The 25,339-nt window shown below is 46.2% G+C and overlaps 2 protein-coding genes across 11 annotated transcripts; one reads left to right on the top strand and one right to left on the bottom strand.

The window, feature by feature from the left end:
* Positions 1-87: 87 nt before the first annotated feature.
* Positions 88-3,022, bottom strand: SNRPB (small nuclear ribonucleoprotein polypeptides B and B1). Its single transcript, XM_026115055.2, has 7 exons — positions 2,872-3,022; positions 2,636-2,787; positions 1,919-2,030; positions 1,503-1,655; positions 958-1,096; positions 513-638; positions 88-269 (listed from the first exon to the last, which is right to left on the bottom strand). The coding sequence occupies exons 1-7, from the start codon at positions 2,872-2,874 to the stop codon at positions 232-234; spliced, it is 723 nt and encodes a 240-aa protein (XP_025970840.1). The 5' UTR covers positions 2,875-3,022; the 3' UTR covers positions 88-231.
* A 499-nt stretch (positions 3,023-3,521) lies between these two features.
* On the top strand, positions 3,522-25,174 carry ELMO2 (engulfment and cell motility 2). 10 transcript variants are annotated; one of them, XM_064521772.1, is made up of 24 exons: positions 5,222-5,340; positions 5,496-5,944; positions 6,040-6,076; positions 10,451-10,586; positions 10,735-10,775; positions 11,237-11,309; positions 11,647-11,697; positions 12,694-12,875; positions 15,446-15,545; positions 15,748-15,899; positions 16,217-16,295; positions 16,934-16,969; positions 19,541-19,591; positions 19,917-20,039; positions 20,659-20,793; positions 21,204-21,308; positions 21,387-21,495; positions 22,132-22,268; positions 22,584-22,747; positions 22,826-22,938; positions 23,245-23,352; positions 23,677-23,759; positions 24,085-24,162; positions 24,708-25,174. In XM_064521772.1, exons 4-24 carry the CDS (start codon positions 10,509-10,511, stop codon positions 24,906-24,908), a joined length of 2,199 nt encoding a protein of 732 aa, XP_064377842.1. In that variant the 5' UTR covers positions 5,222-5,340; positions 5,496-5,944; positions 6,040-6,076; positions 10,451-10,508; the 3' UTR covers positions 24,909-25,174. The 10 variants fall into 10 exon arrangements, with proteins under 10 accessions (XP_064377847.1, XP_064377840.1, XP_064377844.1 ...); XM_064521771.1 differs by having other exon boundaries at positions 5,496-6,076; XM_064521777.1 differs by lacking the exons at positions 5,222-5,340; positions 5,496-5,944; positions 6,040-6,076 and adding an exon at positions 3,522-3,546.
* Positions 25,175-25,339: the final 165 nt, after the last annotated feature.

The following is a 25,339-nucleotide window of genomic DNA, read 5'->3' as shown; positions in this document are numbered from 1 at the left end:
AAACCTGCCCTTTCATGTGATAGAATTGCAGTACTGCAATTTTAACAGTTGCATCCCTGAAAGACAGCACAACAATGACTTCATGTATAAGGTTTTCCAACTTTATTAAAAAGGGCAAGCTTTACAAGCAGTAAATAGAAAATGTACATAACAAAGTTTGGACAGGTGGTACTACTTAGTATATTCCCTTAACCAGTCTTCTCACAGTTCACAGGTACATTACAGAACATCCTAGGGCCTTGGTGGGCGCATGCCAGGTGGAGGGGGTCCTGGGAGTAAAGAAAATGGGTTGAATATTGAACATTCAGTTTGAATATTGAAGAGGACAAAGGTGAAGCAAAACTAAACCAGGAAGACTTTTTTCCCAGTGCTCAAAGTGGCCTAGAGATGTTGGGGCACTGAGGCCTCTACAGACAACTAGTGCAGCTAGAGAGCCTTTGAAGCATATCATGCTTCAAACGTATCTTACCTAGTCTTACAGTTTCTATGCATTTGGAATAACTTCTGCTCACCTCTCATTCCTGGGGGTGGCGGTCTCATGCCTGGTGGAGGCATTCCCATAGGAGCACCACGGCCAGGTGGCATTCCCATTGGTGGGCCCATAGGTGGTCTCATGCCTGGAGGAGGTCCCATCATTCCTTAAGACAAAGAAAGAACAAGTCTCAAACTGCTAGACTGTGGGCTATGCTTGTAGCAGACAAGACAGCCTTAACAAGGAATGCATGTGTTTGCTAAAAAACAAAGCCATCACCATGCTACTTGCTTTCTGTTTCTTTCTATTTCCTAGATTTTGTGTATAAATCCAGCTCCACATCAAAGGCATGAGCTGGATTTCAGAATAATCCTGTTTAACACCAACTCTTCACCAGACTCAGATCACCAGATCAGTTCTTCATCACCAGTCCAGCCAAGTATTAGGGGGCCTTTGTTGTCCCAGTCATATAAAGTACTCCCTACCTGGAGGAGGTGCTCCTCTACTCATGGGTGGGGGAGGACCCCCACGTCCTGGTGTGTACTGAGTCGGGGCTCCTGCTATGCTAGCAGTGGCTGCTGCTGCAGCAGCTGCAACTGTTCCACGGCCTTGAGGTGTCATCACCTGTGAACAACAACAAAAAACCCCAAAAACTTGTTCACAGAGAAACACTACATCTGCTTTACCTTATCAACAAAACAAGCAAGATTTACTTACTCCTTCAGAAAACTATGCTAGTCCCTTAACACATTAGATAATGCTACAAATCTATAACACAATTCCCTGAATACCACTTGAATTCTGTCCAGGAAGCTGTACTTTTCAAGCCCCTTCTTTCAGCGTATGAACTACAGAGTTCCTAGTGGGAGCTAGTGCCAAGAAAGCCTTACTTGTCTCACACACTCTGAAATCAGAATCGGAGATTAGCTGTTTCATTCCATCAACTTCTCGCATCGTACTGGCGCCAAGGGGCAAAAGTCACCTCAGAATATATCAGACAAGTCCTTTTCAATGGCCTGCAGCATCTCACCTGCTGGGATGGTCCTCCCACTCCTCTGACCGGGCCAGCTAATCCTGCTGGAGCCTGCGGCATGGGTGCACCAGCTGGTACTCCTCTCCCAGCTGCTCTCCCAACTCCAGGTCCTCCAGCAGCTCCAGCAAGAGGTACACGGGCAATTCCGGTCTGAAAACAGACAACACCCCCCACCCCAAAAAATTACTAGCAGTCTCCAGGTCCCAGGGGTCCCCACAGCCCTCCTTTGTCCAGTGATTCCGAGAGCGAACAGAGAACTGGAACTTCCTACAGTGAAATTCATTGGATCCAGATTCACAACACCATCTGGAAGTCTAGAACAATGCTGTAGTAAGTCTCCTACAAGGGAACCTTGTAAAGAAATTTATCAGACATCTTTTCCCTCTCTCTCTTTATTCTGTGCTCATTCTTACATCTTTTGGAGGTGGCCCTTCAACTGTCATGGACACCAGGTTTTCTCCTCGTAGCAACACTAGACCAAGGACCCGTTTCTCTTCCCGCTCTGGCTGTTTTGAATTCTTAGGTCTAATGAGAAAAAAAAAGAAAGTATTACAAGACAGAAGAAAGACTTTCATGTTGCTCTTCAAACCTGTGATAGAATGTCTGGCCAGACTACAGAACCTGCTGTAAAAAACACCCAAAACTAAGAACACAGAGAAGCCCAAACACAAGATTTCTACAGTCTCCATGAAATTTCTTCCATAATGCTTAGCTGTTACACCAACTAACTTGGCATCACTTAAAAGTACATTTTGGCTATTAGACAGCAATTGAAACAGAAGTGAAATAGTACTTTGGAAAGGAAAGATGAAATAAGAACAAAATATTTCCCCCTTGACCTTACTGATACTGGATTTTGAAGCATAAGGCTGAAATCATCACTATATTTCTGCAAAAACTCGCAACGGGTGACCACCATAAATACTGCATGCTGGTCCCCTCGTTCAGGACGGGCCTCACAGAACCAGAGCAGGCAGCAAAGGGCCTCGGGGTGCCCCGGGCGCGAGCACCTCACCACGGGGGTGCTGGGAGGTCCAGTGGCCTCCCAGGGCTGCGGCAACCGGGAAGGGTGGGCCGCACCCACTGCCCCCTTTCGCGGGCAGCGGGCCCGGCCCCACGGCGCTGCTCACTTGATCTTGCGGAACTCGTCGCAGTCGCAGAGGATGAGGTTCATGTGCTTGTCGAAGGCCTTGAAGGTGCCGATGAAGACGCGCCCGTCCTGCAGGATGCACCGCATGCGGTAGTCGATGTGCTGCAGCATCTTGCTGCTCTTTCCCACCGTCTGGAAGAGAACCACCGTTACACCGCGGAGCGGGCCCGCCGCACTCCCGCACCCTCCAGCGGGGCCGGGGTCGCCCGCGCTCACCATGGCTGCGGCTCGCGGCGCCCGCTCCTTCCCGCCGCCGCCCGCCTCGCGCACACCGCTGCCTGCACCGGAAGTGCCCTCGGCGCAGCCCCACTTCCGCCCGCGGCTGCTCGCGCTGCCCGCGCGCGGCCCCTTCCGGCGCGGCCCTGACGCGCTTCTGGCGGAGCGCGGGCCTGGGCGGGTCGCGGTTGGTGGAGGGGGCGGGTGGCGCGGCCTGGGGCGGGCGAGCACCGTGATCTCGAGGCGCGGCGGCGGTGGCGGAGGACGGAGCCGGCGCAGCCGCCGTGGGGCGAGGCCCGCCACCTCGCATGGAGGTGCCCCGGGGCGGCGGCCCCGCGCGGCCCTGCGGCGGCTGCGGCTCCAAGGAGGAGTCGAGCACCGGCGCGGGCGGAGCTGCCGGCGCCGCGGTGCCCGGGCTGGGACCGGATCGGAGGGGCGATCGCTGCGCAGGGGCGCCCGGGCGGGAAGGCAGCTGGGCCGGAGCAGCTGCTAGCAGTGTAGCACTGTAGCAGTGACCACAGGGCATTTTGGTTCGACAGAACAAAAAGCAAAACAGCCGCCGCCTTTCCCCCGAGAATACGTTCACTTCACAAAACAAAACCGTGCAGAACGAGGAATCTCGTTAAACTGAAGCTGGCAGCTAGAAATAAAACACTTGCTGCAGCACAGCGACCGGTGATTACAGGGAAAGCCTGAAGCAAAGGGGCGGGGGCGGGGGCGGGGGCGGGGCCGAGGCGGGGGTGGGGCGGGGGAGCGGGGCTGCCGCGGGGCGGGGCCGGGCGGGGCGCGCGCCGCCGGTCGTCATGGCAGCACGCTGGGGGCGCGTGACGCGCGCGCCGTGGCCAATCGGCGGGGCGGAGGCTGAGTGGCGTCCGGCGGCGCCAGTGGCCGGGAGCCTCCGCGGCGGCCGGAGCTCGCGGGCGGCCGGAGCGCGGAGCGGCCGGCGGCGGAGCCGGGCCGGGCCGGGCCGGGCCGGGTCAGGTCAGGTCAGGTCAGGCCAGGCGGCGCCGCTGCCGCCGCGTCGCGTCGCGTTGCGTTGGGTGAGCGCGGGCGCAGGCCGGGCGGAGCTGGGCGTGTCGGCAGCTCGGGGCGCCGCGGGCCTGGACCCGGGGGGCCGGGCCGGGTCGGGCTGGGCCGAGGCGCCGGTGCCGCCCCCGTCTCGCCCCGCGAGGCCTGCTGCCGCTCCGCGCCCGCGGCCCTTCCGTCTGCCGGGCTCGGGGCGGTGGCAGGCCCTCTGCGAGGCTCCGGCCTGGCCGCGGCCGCCGAGCCTGGCCCCCCCACGGCGCCGCCGGAGCCCAGGCTGCTGCCGCCGCCGTCCTGGGGGCCCGCCGGGCGGCGTCCCGGGGGCTGGGGCTGGGGCTGGGGCTGGGGCTGGGGCGGGGCCGCCCTGCCCGGCCGCCTTGGCTTCTGAGGAGCGGGCTGGGCGCTTGCCCCGTATGCCGGGCGGACCTGAAGCGTAAATGGACAGCGCATCATTAGAAAATTTTTATAGCGGCACCTCAAAGTGGGTTTTGTCCCAGGCTTCAGGTGTTGCTGGCTGGAGTTGCAGACTTGTCTCAGCTCACTGAATGATTAAAAATAATTTTTTAAAAAGCAGTTTTCTCTTTTTGCCTGTTACTAGCTATTTCTGTCTTTGCTAGGAGGCAGTCTCTTTCCAATTGTGTTGGCAGTTGCAAGAGAAGAGTCCAGTGTCACAGACTTTTTAGTCTTTTACAGCCAGAGTAGAGCCACAGGAAGCCTTTGGGGGACCATAAGATTCCAGAAAACAGATGATCTGGGTCTAGTAGTTCTGTGATTTTGGTGGTGAAGCATGTTTCTCTTTGTTGGTTTTATGGGACAAGGGCGAAGACTGTCACATAGCCCTCAGATGGGGGTCTGATGTCTGGTGCCCTCTCGTTCTGCTCGGTGGAGGAAGCTGTCTTCTCCGCACGCTTGTCCAGTCAGTCAATGTCCTAATGTCATTTCCATCTTTTTTGGGGGGGACTGCATTTTCTATTAGTACTACCATCTGGGGACTTGTTGAGAATGGACTAGGACATTTTGCTGCATCCACAGGTTTCAGAAGCTGCAGCTATTCACTGGTTGATTGGGGTTTTCTACTAGGCATTTTTTTTTCCTTGGAATGTTCTTTCATCCTCCTCATTTTCATTCTGTGTGCAGCACTCTTTGCTCGCTATCTGCAATGAAAAGAAGACTGAGTTTGTGAATAGGCAAATTCTATTTAAAATACTCTAGTTGTTTTAGCTTGCCGCTTCTCAGGCGTCTTTTGAATAGTATGTTATGAGCTGTTCTGCTGATTTCTTCTTGGATTGCAGCCACCCCTACACCACTGCTTTGTGTGAAGGACCTCGCTCTGCAGAAGCAGAGTGAATTCATCTTTGATGGATTTCAGCTTGGCTGCTCTCTCTCTGTGAAAAACTGGGAATTGCTTACGTGCTGTTATTGAGAAGGATGTGCTGTGAGCGACCAGTAAGTGACTGACAGAGATTATTACATAGAATTGCAGCCTCTGTGCTGCCTCCCAGGAGCTTCTAAATGGTTGTCTTGCCAGATATATCACTGTGGTGCACTGCAAAATGTCACACAATTTAAAATTTAACATTTGTCACCTCTCTTGTCTGCAGACATACAGTGAAATCTTTTCACAGAACACTTTCATCAGACAGTCCCCTGTTAAGAGATTGACCTGAAGTATCCTTTGCGTCTTTAGTCCAGTCTCTGTTCTACTCTTCTGGAAAGCTGCTGAGTCACTGATCTATGTAGGTCCTTCAAGGGGTTGTTTGATGCAGGCTGCCTGATGAGCTTCCTAGCTATTTGAATTTTTAATTCCTAATTTTCTGGGTTTTTCTGTTTAGTTAATTCACTTCAGTGTTTGAATCTCTTCCTCGGTAGGGCTGTGTGGTATCTGTCCTGTGGTATGGCTGTCCAGTGAAATGGTCTTCAAGCTCTGTTTCTTTCACTTGCATATTTGCTGTGCATCTTTGCCGACTGGAATAGGGAACATGGTTTCTAGCTGTGACTGGGTGTTCATTTGTGGAAGAAGTTCAGGGCAGACATAGTCTAATGTGTCATGGTGAGTTATTTTCTGAGTTTGTATGCAACTGAAAGCTTTTTTAATGAGATGTGAAAGTAGTATAATGCAACTTCGCTTGTTTTTGTTTTCAACAGCAAGGATATTGAAGGACACCTTAACCCAAGCCTGCAGGTAGAGTGCACTGCCTCTAGGAGCTGTGGGCCAACCTCTGCATCACTTTTTATTAATGAAACAGGAGACTTTATATTCTGTAGAATTTTCCATAGTATTAATGTTTTTGTTTTAATGTGCACTTCCTCTCCCTAAATGATGCATGTTCTTCACAAGGGAGAAGGCATGTTAGAGATTTGTAGAGGTTTCTACCTAAAATCTGGGCATTTTTGTTGTGGCATGTGAAGCACCATTTTTCCTTGTACTCTGGTACAGACTTCTTTTTAACTCGCACTCCTAATTTGGAGGACTTTTGTAGCAACTTGTATATTTTGTATAAGTTGCATCATAAATAAACTGTGACTATACTGCAAGAGGCTGAAGGGAGGAGTGATAATCAGTCAGATGCTAACTGGTTATGAGTATATTAGTTAAAAGACTTGCTGATTCAGATCTTGATACTCAAGGAGGTGATCTCTGAGCCTTGCCTCTTTCGCTATGTATTTGCTGCGCCTTGAATATGGAGTGGTTTTAGATGGTTTTTAGTCATGGGTGGGTTCATTTGTGGAAGAAGCAAGTATTTTTTCAGCTGTTGCGAACCAGTTGGATTATTGGAGATAGCGTGCTTATGCCACATGGTTACGAAATCTCAGGCTTTCAAGTCTGGGCTGTTGCAGGCTTTACTTGCTGAATGGAGAACTGTGAGTGGAAATCATGTACCATTTGAGACCTGTTTGTCTGTTTCTAGACTTAATGGATGAAAACTTGTACATCCTGCAGATTTGGGTTTGTCATGCAAACTGTGTGTTTTGTCTGGGGAGTGTATAGAAAGCTGCAGTACTTCTTGTACACTAGTAATTGTTGTAGTGTGGGTAAAGACTTAGTTGATGAGTTACCTCTGTTTTGCATTATTGCTGCAACAGCAATATGAATGTCTGAATTCTTATGTAATTCAGGAGAAGGAAGCGAGGAGGACTGATTAATCATTTTATTAGATTTTTCTCTTTACTATATGAAAGGATCAGATAAGCTATCAGTTCTTAGGGCTGATGCTATAGAGTTCATTGCTTCAGCAGGCTTTTTGGTTCTGCCTTGTCTCATTATTGTAGTGTACTTAGACATTAATAAAAGTAAGGTGTTTAGGATGAGGGGACTCTTATTTGCAGAGTGGCATGCTTGGGATGGCATGCTCAGAAACATCAAGTACTGAGCATTGGCTCGTGAACAGTCTGGGGATAACTGGTCTAGGTAGGCCTGCTATCAATATTAACCCCAATAATGAGTGCTGTGCAGAGGGCTGCAGTTTCCTAAATGTGTTTGGGTACACTCCTTTCTTTCTAGTTACTGCAAATCCGTAAGTGCTTTGTTCTGCCTAAGCGATGGGGCAAGGCGCTATTCTGCTTCTGGATTCCATATGCTTTATTGTCTTAATTCCTAACTTACTTTGTTTGGACAAAAGAAGCCAGCTGCTTCAGGGTAAATGTAGGAAAAAAAGCAGTACAGTCCCATTTGCTGATTGTCCTGGCTATGAAAATGGCACCAGCAGCTGTGTGTTTAGAGGCCACTTGTGAATATATTTGCTCCGTATTAACATGTCTCTCCCAGCACAGAGTAAATTGCCTGTATCTTTTCCTTTTGGAGCGAGACACTAGAACAGTGCTAATCAAAATTTGCTTTAAAAAAAAAAAAAAAAGTAGTAGGTTTACACATGCTCACTGGGTATGGAGACAGTGTCTCCACAGGACAGCATACACTCCGTGCTTTCTGTTTGTTTGTCAGTCAGCCTCGTTCTGTGGGCTGCACAGCATTCTTTGAAATACTGTTCTGACTGAGCTCTCAGCTGAGCAGTCTTCTTCTGTGTGACTTCATTTTGTCCAAGCCGGAGTATTTTTACTTGGTGCACATTTCTGGAGCCTGAGCTTGCACTGTGCTGCTTCTCTGAAAGGTTGGAGACATTGTTATTTTGAGAACCTGACAAGGTTGAACCGAACTTGAGTGAGTTATCGGTGGTTCATCTTGACTGGCATTTTTCCATGTGAGGTGTGTCATTTTGTGGGCTTATGAAAACTTAAGCAGCTCTTAAGATTGATGCTAACAAGGAAAGGAGGCCAGAAGGAGTACTGAGTGTATTCATCTCTGTGAGTAGGAGAAAGCTGTGCATTGTTGGAATATCGTGAAATAAGAATCTGGCCAGATGCAAGGTGAGTAAGAGCTGTGCTGCAGCATGACTCTTTCCCTGGGTAAGAATGTTTTTTTGTAGGATGGTTTACATTGCCACACCACGATCTGAGCATGGACTCCGGTTACTTTTCAAGGGGTGGAATAGCAGCGTGGGCCAGGTCTGGCTCTTGTAGGAGTGGAGGAAGATGGTGTTCTGGTGATGCAATGCTGATCTCCCTTTTGGGTTGGCTGAAGCCCCAGATAGCTTTGGAATTCAAATTCCTTCTGTCCTGCAGGAACTGTAAAGACCACAGAGATGCTGACAGTAGAGTGCATTGAGCAAGGCAGCTTCGATAGGGCTTCTCATGGTATGGAATGCTTGTTTTAGTGGGGAAGGGCTTATTACTTTACAGTGAAGGCACTCCCTAGAGAGAGAGGTGGTATCTGATTTGGTGGAGACTTGGGGACAAGGCTTGCTGCAATGGTAACATTGAGTGTTTCCAGGAGGTGCTGTCAAGGAAATGCTGAACTTGTACTCCCATGTCCTCAATTCCAGCAGACAGGAGTAACTGTAATGTGACTATTGCAGAAGGCTGCACAGGACACCGTAGCTTTCTATTTTCTAGGCTTGGAGCCAGAAAAAGGAGAGCTGCAGTTTGTGCAGTGAGTATCTGAAAATTGTGGGTGAGGAAGCTGCCTCAACGAGAGTGAGAAGGTAAAGTCATGAGGGTTTGATAAGGGTGTGCACACAAACGTGTGTGCGTGCAAGTACAGAGAAACATTAGCACACCTGGGTTTGCATATGTGCTCGTGCAGTGATACCAGTCTCTGCTAGGGAGGAGGAGGGGATAGGCATGAGCTGCAATACTCTAGATAGTCTGTGCATCTCTAGATAGTCATCTTTCACAAAAGGTGCATGTGCATAGTTGGTGTTAGACTCGGCTGATTTTGTAAAAATGCCCTTTTTGAAGAGAGCCATGTAGACCAAAATCCTGGGCTAGGTGTCTCTGTAGCTGCTTGGTCTTTGCTGATCCACAGGAAGTTTTCTCTTCTGTACTTCCTTTTAGCAGGCATTTGCTTTGCTTCAGGAAAACTCCAAAGGTTGCTGCTTTTCCTTCAGGCCTTAGCCTGTCCTAACATCCTTTTCTCAGCTGACCAAAGAAATCAGGCTAATATATTAATTGTAAAACAGTGTCCCTGCTCTGCACTGGCTGACATCCCTTCTGGCAAAGGGGAAGTGTGTTGCCCATAGGAGATGGGGAATTGTACTTTGGGTGCTTATTATCTCCTTCAGGGTGTGTTGGAGAGTGAGTCTCAGGAAGAGTCCTTAAGAACAGAACTTCTTTTGTGGCTGGTCAGACTTCTGTTTTGGTAGATCGAAGGCTTTCTATCTGAGAACTGCTAGTAGGGAGGATTGTCTCCCTTATGGATTACTGGCTATGGCCCTGTGGGAGAGAGCAGGACCATTTCTTCCTCCCAGGAGAGGACTAAAATGGAGCTGAGGAAATACATTTCTTTCCAGCCTCTTACTAACAGATGAAGCACAGACCAGCATGTCTGACAACTCTCTGGGACTATACCCTGGACATAAGGTTATGCCCTAAGGCAGACGTAGGAGCAAAAGGTAGACTTGCAGAGCAAATGTTGAATTAACTTTTCTGCTGTCATGGATATTTGGTTTTTGGATTTATGATGGCTTTTGGATTTATGATTTTATAGGAAGAGAATGAGATAAAGCTAATTGCTGCTACTCTGCCTAATCTGAGAAATGTGATTGTGACATCAATAATCACCAGCCCATGGAGGAAAAAAATAATTTAAAAAATATTTAGGTCTCTAGTGGAGGGAGATGCTGGTCAGTATATTCATTTTCTCACATAAAGTTAGTAGCTGAGCCTAGGAAACTATTGCTTTATCAGTCCCCCAAGCTGACCTGGGAGTATGGACAGTGGGTGGCAGATGGGGGCTTTGTTGATTATAGAGTTACGTTCCTTCTTGTGTGAGTACAAATTCCCCCCAAATATTCCTTAGAAGGTTAGGTTGGCATACAATTTCACAATGTGCTGTTTTAGTATGAGGCCATGGTCTCTGGTACACTGGATGTTTTACCTGTATCTAGCAGACCCAGCAAACCATCAGACTGGTTTTGTGTAGTCTTTTGAAGCCTGGTGGTAGGTGCAATGTAACAATTAAAATAGTTTTCAGAGAGCTGCTCACTGTCTTTTCTCTTAACAGGTGTGGAAGTGCATGCTGTCATAAAGGCACCTGGAGTAGTCTGGAGTAGTCTGGAGCAATGCCACCACCTTCAGACATTGTGAAAGTAGCTGTTGAGTGGCCAGGAGCCAATGCCCAGCTGTTGGAAATAGATCAGGTGAGACCTGGTAACCAGATGGGGGAGGGGGTAGTTTCTCCCCTGCACTGCAAACTTGATACAGGAATGTGGGGAGCACAGAAATGGGCTATATTCTGTTCTGGTTGAGAGCAACATGGTTACTGAGGACTCTCTCTTTCTATTCTAGAAAAGGCCTCTTGCATCCATCATCAAGGAAGTCTGTGATGGGTGAGTCTAGTTCTCTGGGAGCCTTTGTGGAGAAGGTTTGTCCCCCTCACAAGTCTTGCTGGGGTACTGTGGAAAGTCTCTGCTACTTGTCAGTGTGCCTCTAGCATGATTCATGTTGTCTGCTCCAAGTTTTGGCCATGGAATGGTCCGGGGTTTAATCAAGAACAAAATGATCTCCTGGAAAACAGAAGTTTTGTGCCATTATTCCTCTTCTGAGTGTGCATATATATGTATGCCCTCAGGCTCCTGCAGTACATGCCTCTTCAGAGTTTCCACAGAGCTTGACTTGGATGAGGCTGAAGTCCTCCCCGCGAGGAAGTTTTTCTCCCCTCATTGGGAGCCCTAGTTTCCAGTGCAGAGGCTTTGCTTGTTTTTTCTGCCCTCCTGGGATCAAGCTCCTCTTCCTTACTGAGAGACAGAAGAAAGAGGAGAAAAACTCAGGTATCCTTTTCCTTTGCCAGGTGGTCGCTGCCAAACCCTGAATACTACACCTTACGGTATGCTGATGGGCCTCAGCTGTACATCACAGAGCAGGTCAGTGTGAGGAGCAGAAATCTGCTGATGTTCTAGGCAAGAGTGGAGGATTCCCTGGGTCAGTGTCATGGGGTAATACTGTCCCTACTCCTTAAGGGGCAGTGTCTCTCCTATCAAAAATATTCAGACTTTTAAAAAGTGTCATTCAACTGAGAAGCCTTTGCACTTCTCCCTTTGCTTGCCCATGGGTGCAAGAACTCAGTGGCTTGATTCAATACCCTTAGTGGGGTCGTGGGTTATAGAAACCCCTTTACTCATGCATACAAATGTGCACTGTAGATGCAGCTGCATTCCTTTTTCCCACTTTGCTGTAGCTTAAAGTTTGTTTTTCTTTCAGACTCGCTGTGACATCAAGAATGGAACTATCCTGCAGCTGGCAGTCTCACCGGTAAATGCTTCCTCACATTTCTTTTTTTCTCAGTAGCTATCCTACTATAAAAGGCTTTTTCTTGCCTCTCAGCCTCCCTCTCCCCAAACTGTAGGAGGCTTACCTTTGTTGTGGGCTAATCTGCACAGCGAAATGCACACTCTTGTTTTTCTTCCTGGTTGTGGCACATGTATCTTTTCTTTCAATGCTCTGCCCTTTCATAGGACTTTCTGTAAATAAATCCTATCTGCGTTTTTATTGGGTCTCCTAGGTTAGCATGTCGCAAAGCACCTGACAGACGCATTCTCATTGTAAGTGTAGGTAGTATGAATTGGAAAGCAACAGTACTGGTGCCTTACTGCAGAAAGAAAAATAATAGACGAATTTGATCCAGTGGATTGAATTCTTGCTGTTGTGTCCTCAACCAGTTGTCCTCTGCAGACTTGCTGCATCTTCCTTCCCTGAAATTCTTAAAGCTTTTTAGGCAAATGTCATGGTGCATAGTTGGGAATGGAGGACTTTTATTTTTTTGTTGAAGCTGATGGAGTGAGAGTAAATAGAACAGGAAAGAGTTATCTGGGCAAGAGATGGCTGAGAGGGTATCACTGATCTCTTTCTGAGAAATCTTACAGGATGTGATGTGGATACACAAAATGACGTTGCAGTTCTCTCTGAATCTAAGAGAGATTTTCTTTAACATCCTGTTTCTTTAATGGTCTCATTCTAGCTTTCTATATCTACCTCCACTCAGCTTACCAAGATGGAATGAGCATTTACCCTAACATGCAAAATAACATTTGACTCACCTACTGCTCAGCTGTAGTTGTTGCCAAGGGTAGCACTTTTTTAGTCCATCTTAGGCTTGCAGACTGCTACTTACTCTGTTGATTCTGGTATCTCTCTAGACTGTGTGTTCTCTGCCCGTCCAAGGACTCCTGACAGAATGCTGCCACTGCTGGCAGAATTCAGCCCGTGGGCGACTAGTCTGTAACGGACAGCCTCCCTGTTTCTTTCCAGTCTAGGGCAGCTCGCCAACTGATGGAGAGGATCCAGTCGCACAGTATGGAAGCCCGACTGGATGCCATGAAGGAACTGGCTAAACTTTCAGCAGATGTAACTTTTGCCACAGAGTTCATCAACATGGAAGGGATTACAGTGCTGACGCGGCTTGTGGAGAGCGGGACCAAGCTTCTGTCCCAGTAAGTTTTCTATATTCCAGGACTCTGGGACAGGGCCATTGGGCTAATGGAATAGAGCCTCAATAAAGGTCTAGTATTGCTTGCTAAAGTGGCATTAAGCAACTAACCTGACAGCAAATGTAGTAATTGAGACAAAGGCTTTCTAGTCTTTTGCTAAATCTCAAGAAGGAAAAGGGAAGAAGTAGTGATTTGTGAAACTTGTTTTGAAAGGTCACTTTGATATTTTAGGTGACTTTTATTACCTTTCTTGTGCCCATAAGCTCCCAGAGCAGAGTTACTAATCTGTGGTCTAAGTGAGAAGGCAGCCTATGAAAAACCCACATGCAATTGCATGCAAAAACACTCCTGTAGAACTGGTGGCATGTATGTGCCAATCAACAGCAAATATAAGTTGCTGGCTCTCATATAGGCGACTGGCACTTTCTGGCCTGTGTCATGAAAAGAATTGCTACACTGGGCCACACCGAAGGTCTGTTTATCTCAAGAAAGGGAAAGGGCTAAGGAAAGTGTAGCAGGGAAAGTATCACTCTACAGTCTCCAGCTTCCAGCAGTTTTCAACTTTTGGGTTTCCTGACCAGAAACTGTAACTCTTTGTTTTAAGAACCTTTGGGCATTTCTCCCATGAATTTATTGCTATCTGTTTTTGACCCATTTATACTTTTGACCTCTACAGTACTGTGTGGAAATGAAGTTCCACAGTTCCTTGTGCTATACGGAAAAAATACTTCCTTTATTTTAAACATGTCGCCTAACATTTATTTGGTTCCCTCTGCGTATTTTGTTATGAGGAATTGTTGTCTGTATGTCTTCTCCACACCATATAGATCTCTCTCACGTCAGCCCTTAGTCATATCTCTTCTAAGCTAAAGAGTCATAGTCCGTTAAGACTCTGTTCTATGGAAGCCATTCCAGAGCACTAATAATTCTTTCCATTCTTCCCAGTAACTCTTTCTAGTACTGCTGTGCAGTTGTGAGGTAACTTGCTTGTTACTTTTTGTCAGTTTGAAATCTGCCCATTTACCTTGTACTGTTCTGTTTCTTATCTTTTATTTAGCTATTAATCCAAGAAAGGGCTTTTGTTTTTACCCTTTAACAGCTGAGGGTTGTTTGTGGGTGTTTTTAAGAGCTAACAGTGAAGCACCTTGTGAAAATCTTTTTGGAAGTCCAAAAGTAGTACATGAACCGTTCTCATCCTGTCCTCATCGATTTGTTCAGAGGGCTTCAGTATATACGTGAAACATAACTTCCCTCTGCAAAAGCTGTGGCAGTTCTTCCCTGTTAGACACTTCTTCCTCTTTTTAGTAGTAGTATTCGTTTTATTATAGTTGCCACATATCTTTCTGGTTACAAGTGCCAGAATTTCTGATATGTACTACTTCAGATTCCCCCTGGTATCCTCTTTAAAAATTAGTATTATATTTGCCACTTTCAATACAGAACAGTTAGTAGTTTAACAGTGGTATGTTTTAGTTTCTTTGGAATTCTTGGGTAAATATTGTCTGGTCCCTGGAATTTTATTTTTCTTATTAATGAATTGTTCTAAAATATCTTATAGTGATGTTAAAATGACAGATTTGAAGACTTTTCTCCCTCTTAAGGGGGAGAGGAGGAAAAAAAATCGACTCTGATTTGGAAATTTCCCTAAGCACATCTGTGATGAACACTGATGCAAATCATTCACTTGGCTTTTCTGATATTATTGTTCTCTTCACTGAAAGCCCTTTTAAAGTTTTGATAATTTGTTGCTGTAACATACATGAGGCTCATATTTTGATAAATTAGCAACTAACATGTTTTCATTGCATTTCACAGACTTTATCCTGCTCTGTTCTGATTCTGTGTTAAATTTTCCATGGTTCATCTGTTCTGGAGTTTTGTTTGAACCTGTCTCCCTGTATTTGCAGAATGACACTTCATTTTGCTTGATTTTTCTTTGATGTTAGAACACGTGTGGGTTTTTTGGTTTTTGTGGGTTTTTTTGTATGTGTGGAGGGGTTATCCTTTTCAAAGATTTTTTGCTTGTTTTGTGATTATAAATTTACTCTGGAGCTCAAATACAAAGATTGTTTTAAAAAATCATAGCACTTGTAGATGGTCTAGATTTTCAGTTGATCACTTTAAGAGGCTTTCTCATTTTCAAGGTTTTCTTTTTTTGTTGTTTTTTTAACTGAATGTCACTGTACTGAACTCCCCCCCGCCGCCCCCCCTCCCAAATGAAAGTGTTGAATTTGAGTAGTGGTACCATGCACTGCTTGAGAATAAATACTGTATTGCTTCTTCTGTTGTTATTCCTTTGATCCAGATGATTGTCAGTCTCTGGTGGCTAGACTCAGGGCTACTTTTAATTAATGTTTGTAATCAATAAAAATAAAATATGGTTCCACAAAGTAATAAGAGTGTCTGCATAAATGCAGATACTTTATTGCTTCCCCAGCTGCCAAATTGTAGTCTGTTTTATAAGGAGAAGGTGGTGACATTTTTCTCTTGCCCAGGTTATTCAGGTTGGATGAGCTTTTTCTGTATTTTTTCTGTGTGCAGATCTCTTGTAACTGCATTCTTCATTTTCTCAGTTACAGTGAGATGTTGGCATTCACCTTGACTGCCTTCTTGGAGCTCATGGACCATGGCATTGTCTCCTGGGACATGGTCTCAATAACCTTCATCAAACAGGTGAGTTTGGGAAAAGGGAGGGAGGAGGTGCTGTTTCATTTTATACTTTAATGCAGATTTTGGGAACAGCAAGATGACTCTGAAAGCACAGCGTGCTCCAAAGACTTTATCCCAGCTTTCCGAGCCCTGTCTCCCTTAGCTGAAACTCACATGAGGTTTCCTGGATGGACGTCAGCTGACCTGCTGGTTCATGTGGTTTTAGATTGCAGGGTATGTGAGTCAGCCTATGGTAGATGTCTCCATCCTCCAGCGATCCCTAGCCATCCTAGAAAGCATGGTGTTGAACAGTCAGACTCTGTATCAGAAGATAGCAGAAGAGATCACCGTGGGGCAGCTCATCTCCCATCTACAAGTGTGAGTGTCCACCCACCAAGAGTGGTGTGATCTAAATCAATTTCATCAATCTCTGTCAGTTTGAAAATACATCCTTTTACATTTAAAACACACCTCTGAATAATGTAGCTATCAGACAGCAATTTCTCTGTCAGCTCTTTGTATCTGTCCTGAAGGGTTGAATGACGTTGGGGTAGATTACTTGGATCCTACGTGTCCATTGAAACACAAGACAGCTGTAGTAAATGTTCTTACAGTGCAGGCAAAGAAGTAGGCTGTAATGCTCGGTACTCTCTGTTCTATTCTTATGTCTGATCTCCTCATTTTTGTTTCTGCAGTTCAAACCAAGAGATTCAGACATATGCCATTGCCCTGATCAATGCCCTCTTCTTGAAGGCGCCAGAGGACAAGAGACAGGTCTGTACTTCCTTCTTAATGTTAAACCTCAACAATAGTTATCGGCTGGCTACTTACTTCATCTCAGAAATCATGTTGTCTGGGCGGGGCAGATCTCAGACCTTGCCGAGTGCTTAAATGCTATTTCAGTGTGGCAGCACTGAAGAAAAAAGGCCATCCAATTGATAACGAACAGCACATTTGTGGTGAGGAGATGCCCAGGAGGAAATGTGAAAGGCCTGGGGAGACAGAAAGTAATCCTGTACCCAGCACAGAATTATTCTGGGAAAAAAACAAAAACCCCCAAAACAACCAACACCCCCCCCCCCCCCCGAATTTTCTATGGGAGATTAGTGCAAAGCAGAGGGAGGCTGTGGGTAGTGTCCTTGGCATTGTATGTACTTACCAAACAAAAGAAAGGACCTTTCTTGAGCCCTATGGGGATGTCCCTGCTGGCAAATGTGAGAAATAAAACACCTGTCTTACTCTGAGGAAACCCCAGAGATCTCAGCTACATGCAAGATGTGTGTATGTCTGTATTGTGTAGCTTTGCTGTGTTAAGCCTTTCTTCTCTAGTGCCCCCTTTGTGCTTTTTTTTCTGGACTCTGAGCTAAATCCTGTCTGCTTCTCTTTGTGCCTTTTTTGCTTTCTGCCAGCAGGACAAGCTCCTTAACCCGCTAGACCTGCCCATCACTGTAAGTAACCCAAGCCTGGGGGCTGGTCATGCATAACTGTAGGCATAATAGCTTTTCTCCAGTTATGCCTCCTCCTACCCCAGAGATGATGCATACAGGCTTCAGATAATGGATGAGCCTAGGGAAAAGGGTGGGGGGACTTCTGGTGATGCACTCAGGTTGGGGGTGGGGGACAGGGGAAGGGAAGGGAGAGAAGATTCAGTAGCAGGAGAAATCTGAATAACTTATGAATCATCTTTAATATCTTGTATGCATAAAAGGCTTGCTTAAACTTTGGAAACTTTAGAAACTATAAAGCTGATCAAGTAAACTAATTTTAAAACTGGAACCAGATCTGTAGCAGTCTGGGTCACTTTAAACTTACTAAAGCATGAGTTTGCACCACAGATCTAACTTGCCTTAAGGTTAGATTCATATGCAGCTAGGCCCTTATAACAGCAGAGACGTTTGGGAAGAGCAGTCACAAAACTTAGTGCTGATAGTCTTGGGGCTACAGCATACATTCTGCCTGATCTGTGCCCTCTCTTTCATGGGTATTGTACCATAAGAATGTTTGTCACCTCCAAGGGAAATCACTTGTGGTGTTAATAGGTTGATTTGGAATCCTCTGTCCCTTGAGATTCTGCTGCATTTTGTAGATTTTTTGGGCAGTGCAGAGAATACTCTATTTTTGCCAAGAATGTAGTCCCTACATAGGTGGAAACTATGGTCTTAATAAATGTTGCATTAATTTTAGAATTTATGGATATAATTAGCACATCCCATTGAGGAAGAATGTGCTCCTCTGTTAGTAATTTGGCTAAGATACTAAACTTCATACGGAAATAAAATTGCAAAGGATCTTTCACTCCCCCTGTCCCTTGCACACAATCCACAAGATCTCATCCAGCAGCAAAGTGGGCAGGGCTGGAGTCTCAGCACAACATAGATCTCTTGACAGTGGTTAGGCCGTGTGTGTGGTCATGCTTCTTACTAAGCTATTCAATATTGTTCAATTGTCTGTCTTTCCTGCTGTTTATCTGTTTTATCACCTGTTACTTCATCCCATGTACGAACTAATTCCTGTAGAGCAAGGATTTTTTGTTGTATGCATGAACAAATTCTAACAGCAGGCCTTATTCTAGTACAGTAGTACTTTTCTTGAATAATAGTAAACAATAATAACTCAGAGGGCAGTGTATTACCTCTGAAACCACTTCCTACTTCATCTAGATGCTTCTTGGATACCTTCCACCCAAAGCACTGACTCATTTTGATAGTATGTAACATATGAGCACTGCTGAACTTGTAGCCACTGTGGCTTGGCTATCAGCCAGCATATCACTCTTCTGTTCTAGCAGGTTCCTGCCTTGAGCAATATGTTACCAAAAAGAGTGATAATATGGACTCAGAGTGAAGCTAATATATGCATTTCACCATACTCCTTATGCAGCCTGTCAAGAGAAGGGTTGATATGAACAATTTGAACAGTCTTGGACTGCTCGAATTGAACAGCTGATTGGGTACAATTGTCTAAGACGGCACATCTGCTTCCAATTCTCAATCTATGCAGCAAAGGAATATGAAGAGATATCAAACTGGCAGTTCTTTTGGACTTCTTCCAGATGACGTAACAGCCAACAGATTTTCCTTACTCAACAGTTTTGCTTGTACCAGTAAACTTCTGATAATAGCCCATCTTGACATTAGCTCTTGTGCTGCTCTACTAGCAGGTGTAACAAGATTGTTCATATTTTAAAAAGGACATCTTCATGACTTAATAAGGAAAGCACAGGTTAGATTTTGCAGGTGCATGTGCAACTGGTCTGAGAGTTGAAGGTTTGCAGCAGATAGTTAAAATCTATTTGTCATCATGACTTGATGACTGGGAAATACACCTCATCTAGGGAAGGAAGCCATTTGGTAAAGGTAGTAACTGGAAGCTTTCCTGGAAGTTTTCCTTTAAGCATGAAAATTATTATTATTATTATTATTTTTTGTAACCTGAAGTGTTTCTGCAAATTGTCCTTAAAGAGATGTTTAAAAGTCAGTTTAGGAACTGAGACAAAGCAAGTGTAGACCTCAGAGGAAGAGTTATGAAGGGGGTCAGGGAGAACTGTCCCCTCTGGTCCATGTTACCTTGGGTGTATGCCTAGGTGCAGAAAGCTGGGCCCTCTTTCTACTGTGGAATACTCATTGCAAAAACCTATTGCAGCTGCCAGACTTTCTGGGCAAGATGCAGTACGCTCCCTGCTGCAGTATCTCCTGATACTGAAGTATCGTTAGATGTACAGTACTAGGCCAAGCTTTCTTGTTTTCTTGGACTACTCTAGTGCTTTCTTCCACACTAATGTTGTTTTGTAGGACAGCCATCCATGAGTTATGCCACAGTAAAGGTGACCCTTGCATCCCAACTCGATGCTTGCTTTTTTGTGAAACCCCCATGCTACAGACCATCTGTAGTGCTGGCACATGGCAAATTGCTTTTACTATCTCCAGTTCATAGGCTTCATTCTTCCTCTTCTTTCTGCATGATGTAGGTATTTTGTTTCTGTTTCACTCATGTCGATTTCATCTCTAAATCCCCAACAGGAAATGGCTAATGCCTTTGCCCAGAAGCACCTGAGATCTATAATCCTGAATGTGAGTATGAAATCAGAGCTCTTCCTAATGTTTTTTTATTAGAGGTCTCACTTGAATAAAGTGTAAGTCCTGCTGCCCTCAGGGCACTTCCAGAAGAGTGAATATTTCAAGGGTGGAATTGGAGCTGCTTGTTCAAAAGTGCGTTAACAGCATGCTGCTTCCTGCTGTTAAAGAGCGTATCATCATGCTTCTGATGGAATATGGAGGTTAAACAGCTGAATTTTCATATACAGAGATATACATGTTGCCTGACATATGCCTACAGCTAACTTCTCAGTGTCTATTTGTACTCTCTTCATTCCTCTCCTTTCCTTTATTTTCACAGCATGTGATCAGAGGAAACCGCCCAATTAAAACAGAAATGGCGCATCAGCTGTACGTGCTACAGGTCCTGACCTTTAATCTCCTGGAAGAGAGAATGATGACCAAGATGGACCCCAACGATCAGGTCACTATTAGAGCTGAGTAAGATCTGATGGGATACGAGGTACAAGGGACCTGATTCCTGAGCTGCTTAGCTCTGCAGAATTTGCAGTAGACGGTGCTATAAAGTTTCAAAACCACCCCTTGCACTGTCATCCTTGCGATTCAGATGTTCTCATCACTATCTTGCTGTATGCTGTAGAGCTCTTATGGCTATAAGTGGTCACTGGAAGGCATGTCCTTACTTGACTAATGTGATACTAGCTATCCAACTGATTCCTCCACTTCTATGGAGGGCAAATCCTTTTATCCCATGCATTTGCCGATGCAGTGTGCAAGGAAGCCGGACACTTTTTAAGGTGCCTGTTACTCAGCTCTTTGATTCATTGTAGCGTTGAGTGAGGAATATCTTAGCAATATCTGAATGCCTATACATTGCCTTTAGCTAAACTTGGGGCAGTCCAATGTACTGAAACTTGCCTTTTTGAAATAGATTGCTGCTTCTTACATAAAGGTTAACTTCACCTTTGGCACCTGTCTGTGCTCACTGTGTGAGCTCTGACGAGAGATGGGACTGTACGTTATGTGAAAATACTACCCTAGCAATTGCTTACGTTGCTATTTTCCTGCCTTCTATCCCTCAGGCACAGCGAGACATCATATTTGAGCTGAGAAGAATTGCATTTGATGCAGAGTCTGACAGCAACACTGTCCCTGGCAGTGGAACAGAAAAACGCAAAGCCATGTACACCAAGGACTACAAGATGCTGGGATTCACTGTATGCATCTAGAGAGAGTGCTGATTTTAGAGCATGTAAAGGCATCTCTGTCAGAATGGTGGGAAAACAGGAACTGAAGCAGCTGTTTGCTTCACCATACTTCTATATCTGAGTTTCAAACCTCTAGGGGACATTATTGTGAACTTGCTATTTGGTTAAATCCCAGCGCTCATTAGGCACATTCTCTGGAGGTATTTATGCACCCTGCACAACTATTCTGTGAGGAACTCAGAATCAGCCTGTCTTCCAGAAAGTTTGGATAGCGTTGTCAGCAGGTATCAAGTCTACCACTTGGATAGAGGTGAAGGAGTGCTTGAGGGACAGGCAGATGTAAGATTCATCAGAAAAGCTTCTCTCACCACTTCTTGAGACTAACTGGTTTGTGTTATTTCTGCATGTTCTTTTCACAGAATCACATCAATCCAGCAATGGATTTTACTCAGACTCCTCCAGGGATGCTGGCATTGGACAACATGCTCTACTTAGCCAAATTTCATCAGGACACCTATATCAGGGTAAGTGAAGCTGCTACTTTTTGCAGACATTAACACCTCAGCAGCTCTCTGGCTGTGTGTTGCATCCTCTTCCTGTAGATTGTTCTGGAGAACAGCAGTCGAGAAGATAAGCATGAGTGTCCTTTTGGGCGCAGTGCCATTGAGCTTACGAGAATGCTTTGCGAGATCCTGCAAGTTGGGGAACTCCGTAAGTAGCACTTCTTACTCCCGGCTTTCCAAGTTGTTGGGCTGATGCTTCATGAAGTAGCTAGAGGCTGCCTAAGATTCACAAGCATTTGTAAGTCAGTCTCATTTCTGCCTTGTAAGGATGGGGAGCTTGGAGCTGCACTGTCAGTGCGCCTCTGGTAGTATCAGCATTGAAGTAAGGAATGTCACTGTGTGGACTTTGCTTTTCCTAAAATTTGAGGCAAGTGAAAGGCCCTCTCCTGAAGCTTCAGCAGGGCACTGTATGAAAAACACTCTAGAAACTGTCAAGAACTTGAGAAGAGTTAAATAGTTCTGACAGCCTCAAAGCAGCATTCAAAGCTTAGCCATGATAAGAAGTACTACCAGAGGAAAGCGCAAAACAACTGCAAGCAGTCATTTGGGGGACTAGTCTGAAAAGGGCTCATCTGTAGGAGAGGCTTGCATGGTGAAGACTGGGGATAGTTGCCATTCCCAGCATGGACTTTCTGTGGGGAGACAAAGCACTGAGCTGTCTTTGTCTCTTTGAGTTAGTACTCTTGTACACCATCAGCTTCTTGTCACTGCAGTGGGCTTAGTTACTTTTAGTAGCTCTTGTGCTATTTGCTCTGATGGCTGTGGTTTCTCTTTCTTCTTGAAGCCAATGAAGGCCGGAATGACTATCACCCCATGTTTTTCACCCATGACCGTGCATTTGAGGAGCTGTTTGCTATCTGCATCCAGCTGTTGAACAAGACCTGGAAAGAAATGAGGGCGACAGCAGAAGACTTTAATAAGGTCAGAGTGAGGAGAGGTGTCTGGACAAAACCTTTTACAGAAGAACATGGGTTCACTTTGTAAAGAGTAAGGGGCAAAAGGTATGACAGAGTACTGATTGGAGCTGTAAAGGAGGATGGTCCAACCTTTATTTGGTATGATCTCTGCGCATTTTTTGTTCTTCCACGTCATCAAAGCCATCAGTAGGTTGACATTCCTGGCCACAGTCATTTCTTGCCTGTTCTTTGAGGTCACTTACTGAGCTCTCCAGCAGTTCTCTGCTTCCATTAAACAGCAAGAATGTGACTTGCTTTTGTCTCTGTCCAACCTCTTCAGGTTATGCAGGTTGTGAGGGAACAGATCACACGGGCCCTCCCCTCCAAACCCAACTCCTTGGACCAGTTCAAGAGCAAACTGCGCAGCCTGAGCTATTCTGAGATTCTGCGATTACGCCAGTCTGAGAGAATGAGCCAGGATGACTTCCAGTCACCACCCATTGTGTAAGTGCCTAACAGGCACAGTTGCCTTCCACGCTGTTATCTCCCATTCTTGCTTACTCTTCCATTTTTGATTGCCAGGGAGCTGAGAGAGAAAATCCAGCCTGAGATCTTGGAGCTGATAAAGCAGCAGCGCCTGAACAGGCTCTGTGAGGGGAGTAGCTTTCGAAAAATTGGAAATCGCAGAAGACAAGGTGAGGTGACACTGTCTTCTGCAGTTGTTTGTGTGAAGAACTGAAGGCAAGTAAGACCTGGTGGATTAACCTGTGAGCTGGCATGTTGCTAGAAAGGGAAGCTGGTTACCTTGGCTGGCTATACCAGCCAGTAGTTTGGGATGCAGCAGGTGTGCACTTTTAAGAATACAGCCATCCCTTCATGAACAGGAAGCAATGCTGAGGAGTTGAGGGAGTGGAAGGATTGGATGGGGAGACTATAATACAGTGGCTGTAAGACCTTATGCGAATGATCTTGTCAGCTTGTGCTACTTCTCTGTGTTTCAGAAAGATTTTGGTATTGTCGCCTGGCTCTGAATCACAAGGTGCTACACTATGGAGATCTGGAAGATAACGCTCAAGGGGAAGTGACCTTTGAATCACTACAGGAAAAAAGTAAGTCCAGATTACTGCTGTGAACACACTGTGGTGTTCTTTGCTCTGCCATCTGGAGGCTGTTACCTGTACCAGTCCCAGAGAGGAAGTGGCTGAAGCCTGGACTAGGATAAGATCAGTTTTTGGTCATTGCACAAATGTGAGTTTGTGAGTCTTAGCAATTGCTTGGTATTTCTTATAACAGCCAACTCTGTTACTGGTAATGATTTGTAAAACTCCAGCAATGGGCTACAGAAACAGGTGTGATACTTGAAAAGACAAAGCGAGTTCTATCTCTTCCTGGTTAGGATTTCCTGTTTGTGACACTTACTTTTTCACTTGTAGTTCCAGTTGCAGACATCAAAGCCATTGTCACAGGGAAGGATTGTCCGCATATGAAGGAGAAAAGCGCACTGAAACAGAACAAGGTAATTGCTCCCTTTTTGCCTATGAATAATGCCTAACACTATACTGTTGAAGACAGTAGAAGCAAGCCAGTCTTCCCCACTGCAACTTCTCACGTGTATTGTTTACAAAAATCTCATATCTGGGACTTTTCCCAGTGCTAGTCTGTAATTGGTAGGTACTGTAAGCATAGCCCTGTTATGCTGTAGGCTACTCAGAGTTGCTCAGAATACTGATTTGGGAAAGTGCACTGAGCTGCAGCTAGGTGACTGTACTTTTTGGGTTAGCAGGCAGAAGGTGCTGTGATGCTTTGTTCAGTTAATGAGTGAAAGATTCTTTTCCATTCAGGAAGTGTTAGAATTGGCCTTCTCGATATTATATGATCCTGATGAGACCTTGAACTTCATTGCACCTAATAAATACGAGGTAAGAAAGACGGCGGTTGAGCAGTAGACTGTAAAGCAATTAACAGTGTACTTCGAGACTAAGAAGGATCAGTTGCTTTGCATTAAAGGATTGAGCAGGATGTCTTCCACCAGTTTCTTTCTTAAAAATTGTTGCTGACGCTTTGTGTGACTCTTCCTTTTCTCAGTTGTCCTTCTGTTTTAACAAATTTCTACACTAATTTCCCTTGGTCTGGGCTGCTAGCTTCTTTCTTCCCATGGAGTTGGTTGTTCACTCTTGCCCATTCTGTGAATCACTGATGCCTAAAATTCTTTTACCTTTTCTGCTGTTTCGCCACAATACCAATTCCTGGCCCTTTCACTGGAGGCCTGGGGTCATGCTTACCTCTAGGTTTGTAACTTTCACTGGAACTTTCTGTGGGCACTGTTTTCCCCTCAGGTTAACTCCCTCCTACATTACCTATTTTGGAGCTGTCTTGGAGTATTTCTATATGTTGCATGGATGGAAAGATTCAATATAAGCTATGGTTTATGCCCGGAGTTGTGAATTATCCTTCTTCTCCACAGTACTGTATCTGGATTGATGGGCTTAATGCGCTCTTGGGAAAGGACATGTCCAGTGAGCTGACCAAGAGTGACCTAGACACATTGCTGAGCATGGAAATGAAGTTGAGACTCCTGGACTTGGAGAACATCCAGATCCCTGAAGCACCACCCCCTATCCCTAAAGAGCCAAGCAGCTATGACTTTGTGTATCACTACGGGTGACGCAGGCCGAGTGGCGGGGGCCGCTCCAGACAGCCTCCGACCCCGCAACGCGACACCGGCACCGCCGCTGCTTGTGCAGGGCCTGCTGCGGGCACTGCCGGCTCCAGGGCTGCCGGCGCGCCCCAGGGCTGGTGCCCGCCCCCTCGCCGCGGCGCCCCGGCCGGGCCGGTGTGGCGGCCCGGGGCGGGGCCGGGCACCAGCGCCTGTCTCACCACTGTACGACTTTTGTATGAGTTTCAATAATAACCAGTAGCGCTGCTGTGGCACCACTGCCTCCGCGCCCTTCCTGCGCCCGGCTGCCCTTCCGCCCCGGGCCGAGCGCGCCTCCGCCTCCGGCGCCGCTCCCGGCGGGGCCACGTCGGCGGCGCGGGGCGGGGCCACGTCGGCGGGGCCACGTCGGTGGGGCGGAGCCGGTCGCGGTCGCGGTCCCG

Source organism: Dromaius novaehollandiae, chromosome 16 (genome assembly GCF_036370855.1).
Source record: "Dromaius novaehollandiae isolate bDroNov1 chromosome 16, bDroNov1.hap1, whole genome shotgun sequence".
In the NCBI taxonomy this organism is placed as follows: domain Eukaryota; kingdom Metazoa; phylum Chordata; class Aves; order Casuariiformes; family Dromaiidae; genus Dromaius; species Dromaius novaehollandiae.
The sequence above is the reverse complement of the archived record's forward strand: the minus strand, read 5'-3'. Positions and strand labels throughout refer to the sequence as shown.

What these genes read in the sequence shown, in the direction of transcription:
- SNRPB (XM_026115055.2), bottom strand. An exon ending in AAGGGCCACCTCCAAAAGAT is followed by an intron (nt 1,656 to 1,918) that starts GTAAGAATGAGC and finishes GTCTGTTTTCAG; the next exon opens with ACCGGAATTGCCCGTGTACC. An exon ending in TGGGAGGACCATCCCAGCAG is followed by an intron (nt 1,097 to 1,502) that starts GTGAGATGCTGC and finishes TGTTGTTCACAG; the next exon opens with GTGATGACACCTCAAGGCCG.
- ELMO2 (XM_064521777.1), top strand. Translation starts at nt 10,509, where the DNA reads ATGCCACCACCTTCAGACATTGTGAAAGTAGCTGTTGAGTGGCCAGGA. An exon ending in TGCAGCTGGCAGTCTCACCG is followed by an intron (nt 11,698 to 12,693) that starts GTAAATGCTTCC and finishes GTTTCTTTCCAG; the next exon opens with TCTAGGGCAGCTCGCCAACT. An exon ending in CAGCAGAAGACTTTAATAAG is followed by an intron (nt 22,269 to 22,583) that starts GTCAGAGTGAGG and finishes CAACCTCTTCAG; the next exon opens with GTTATGCAGGTTGTGAGGGA.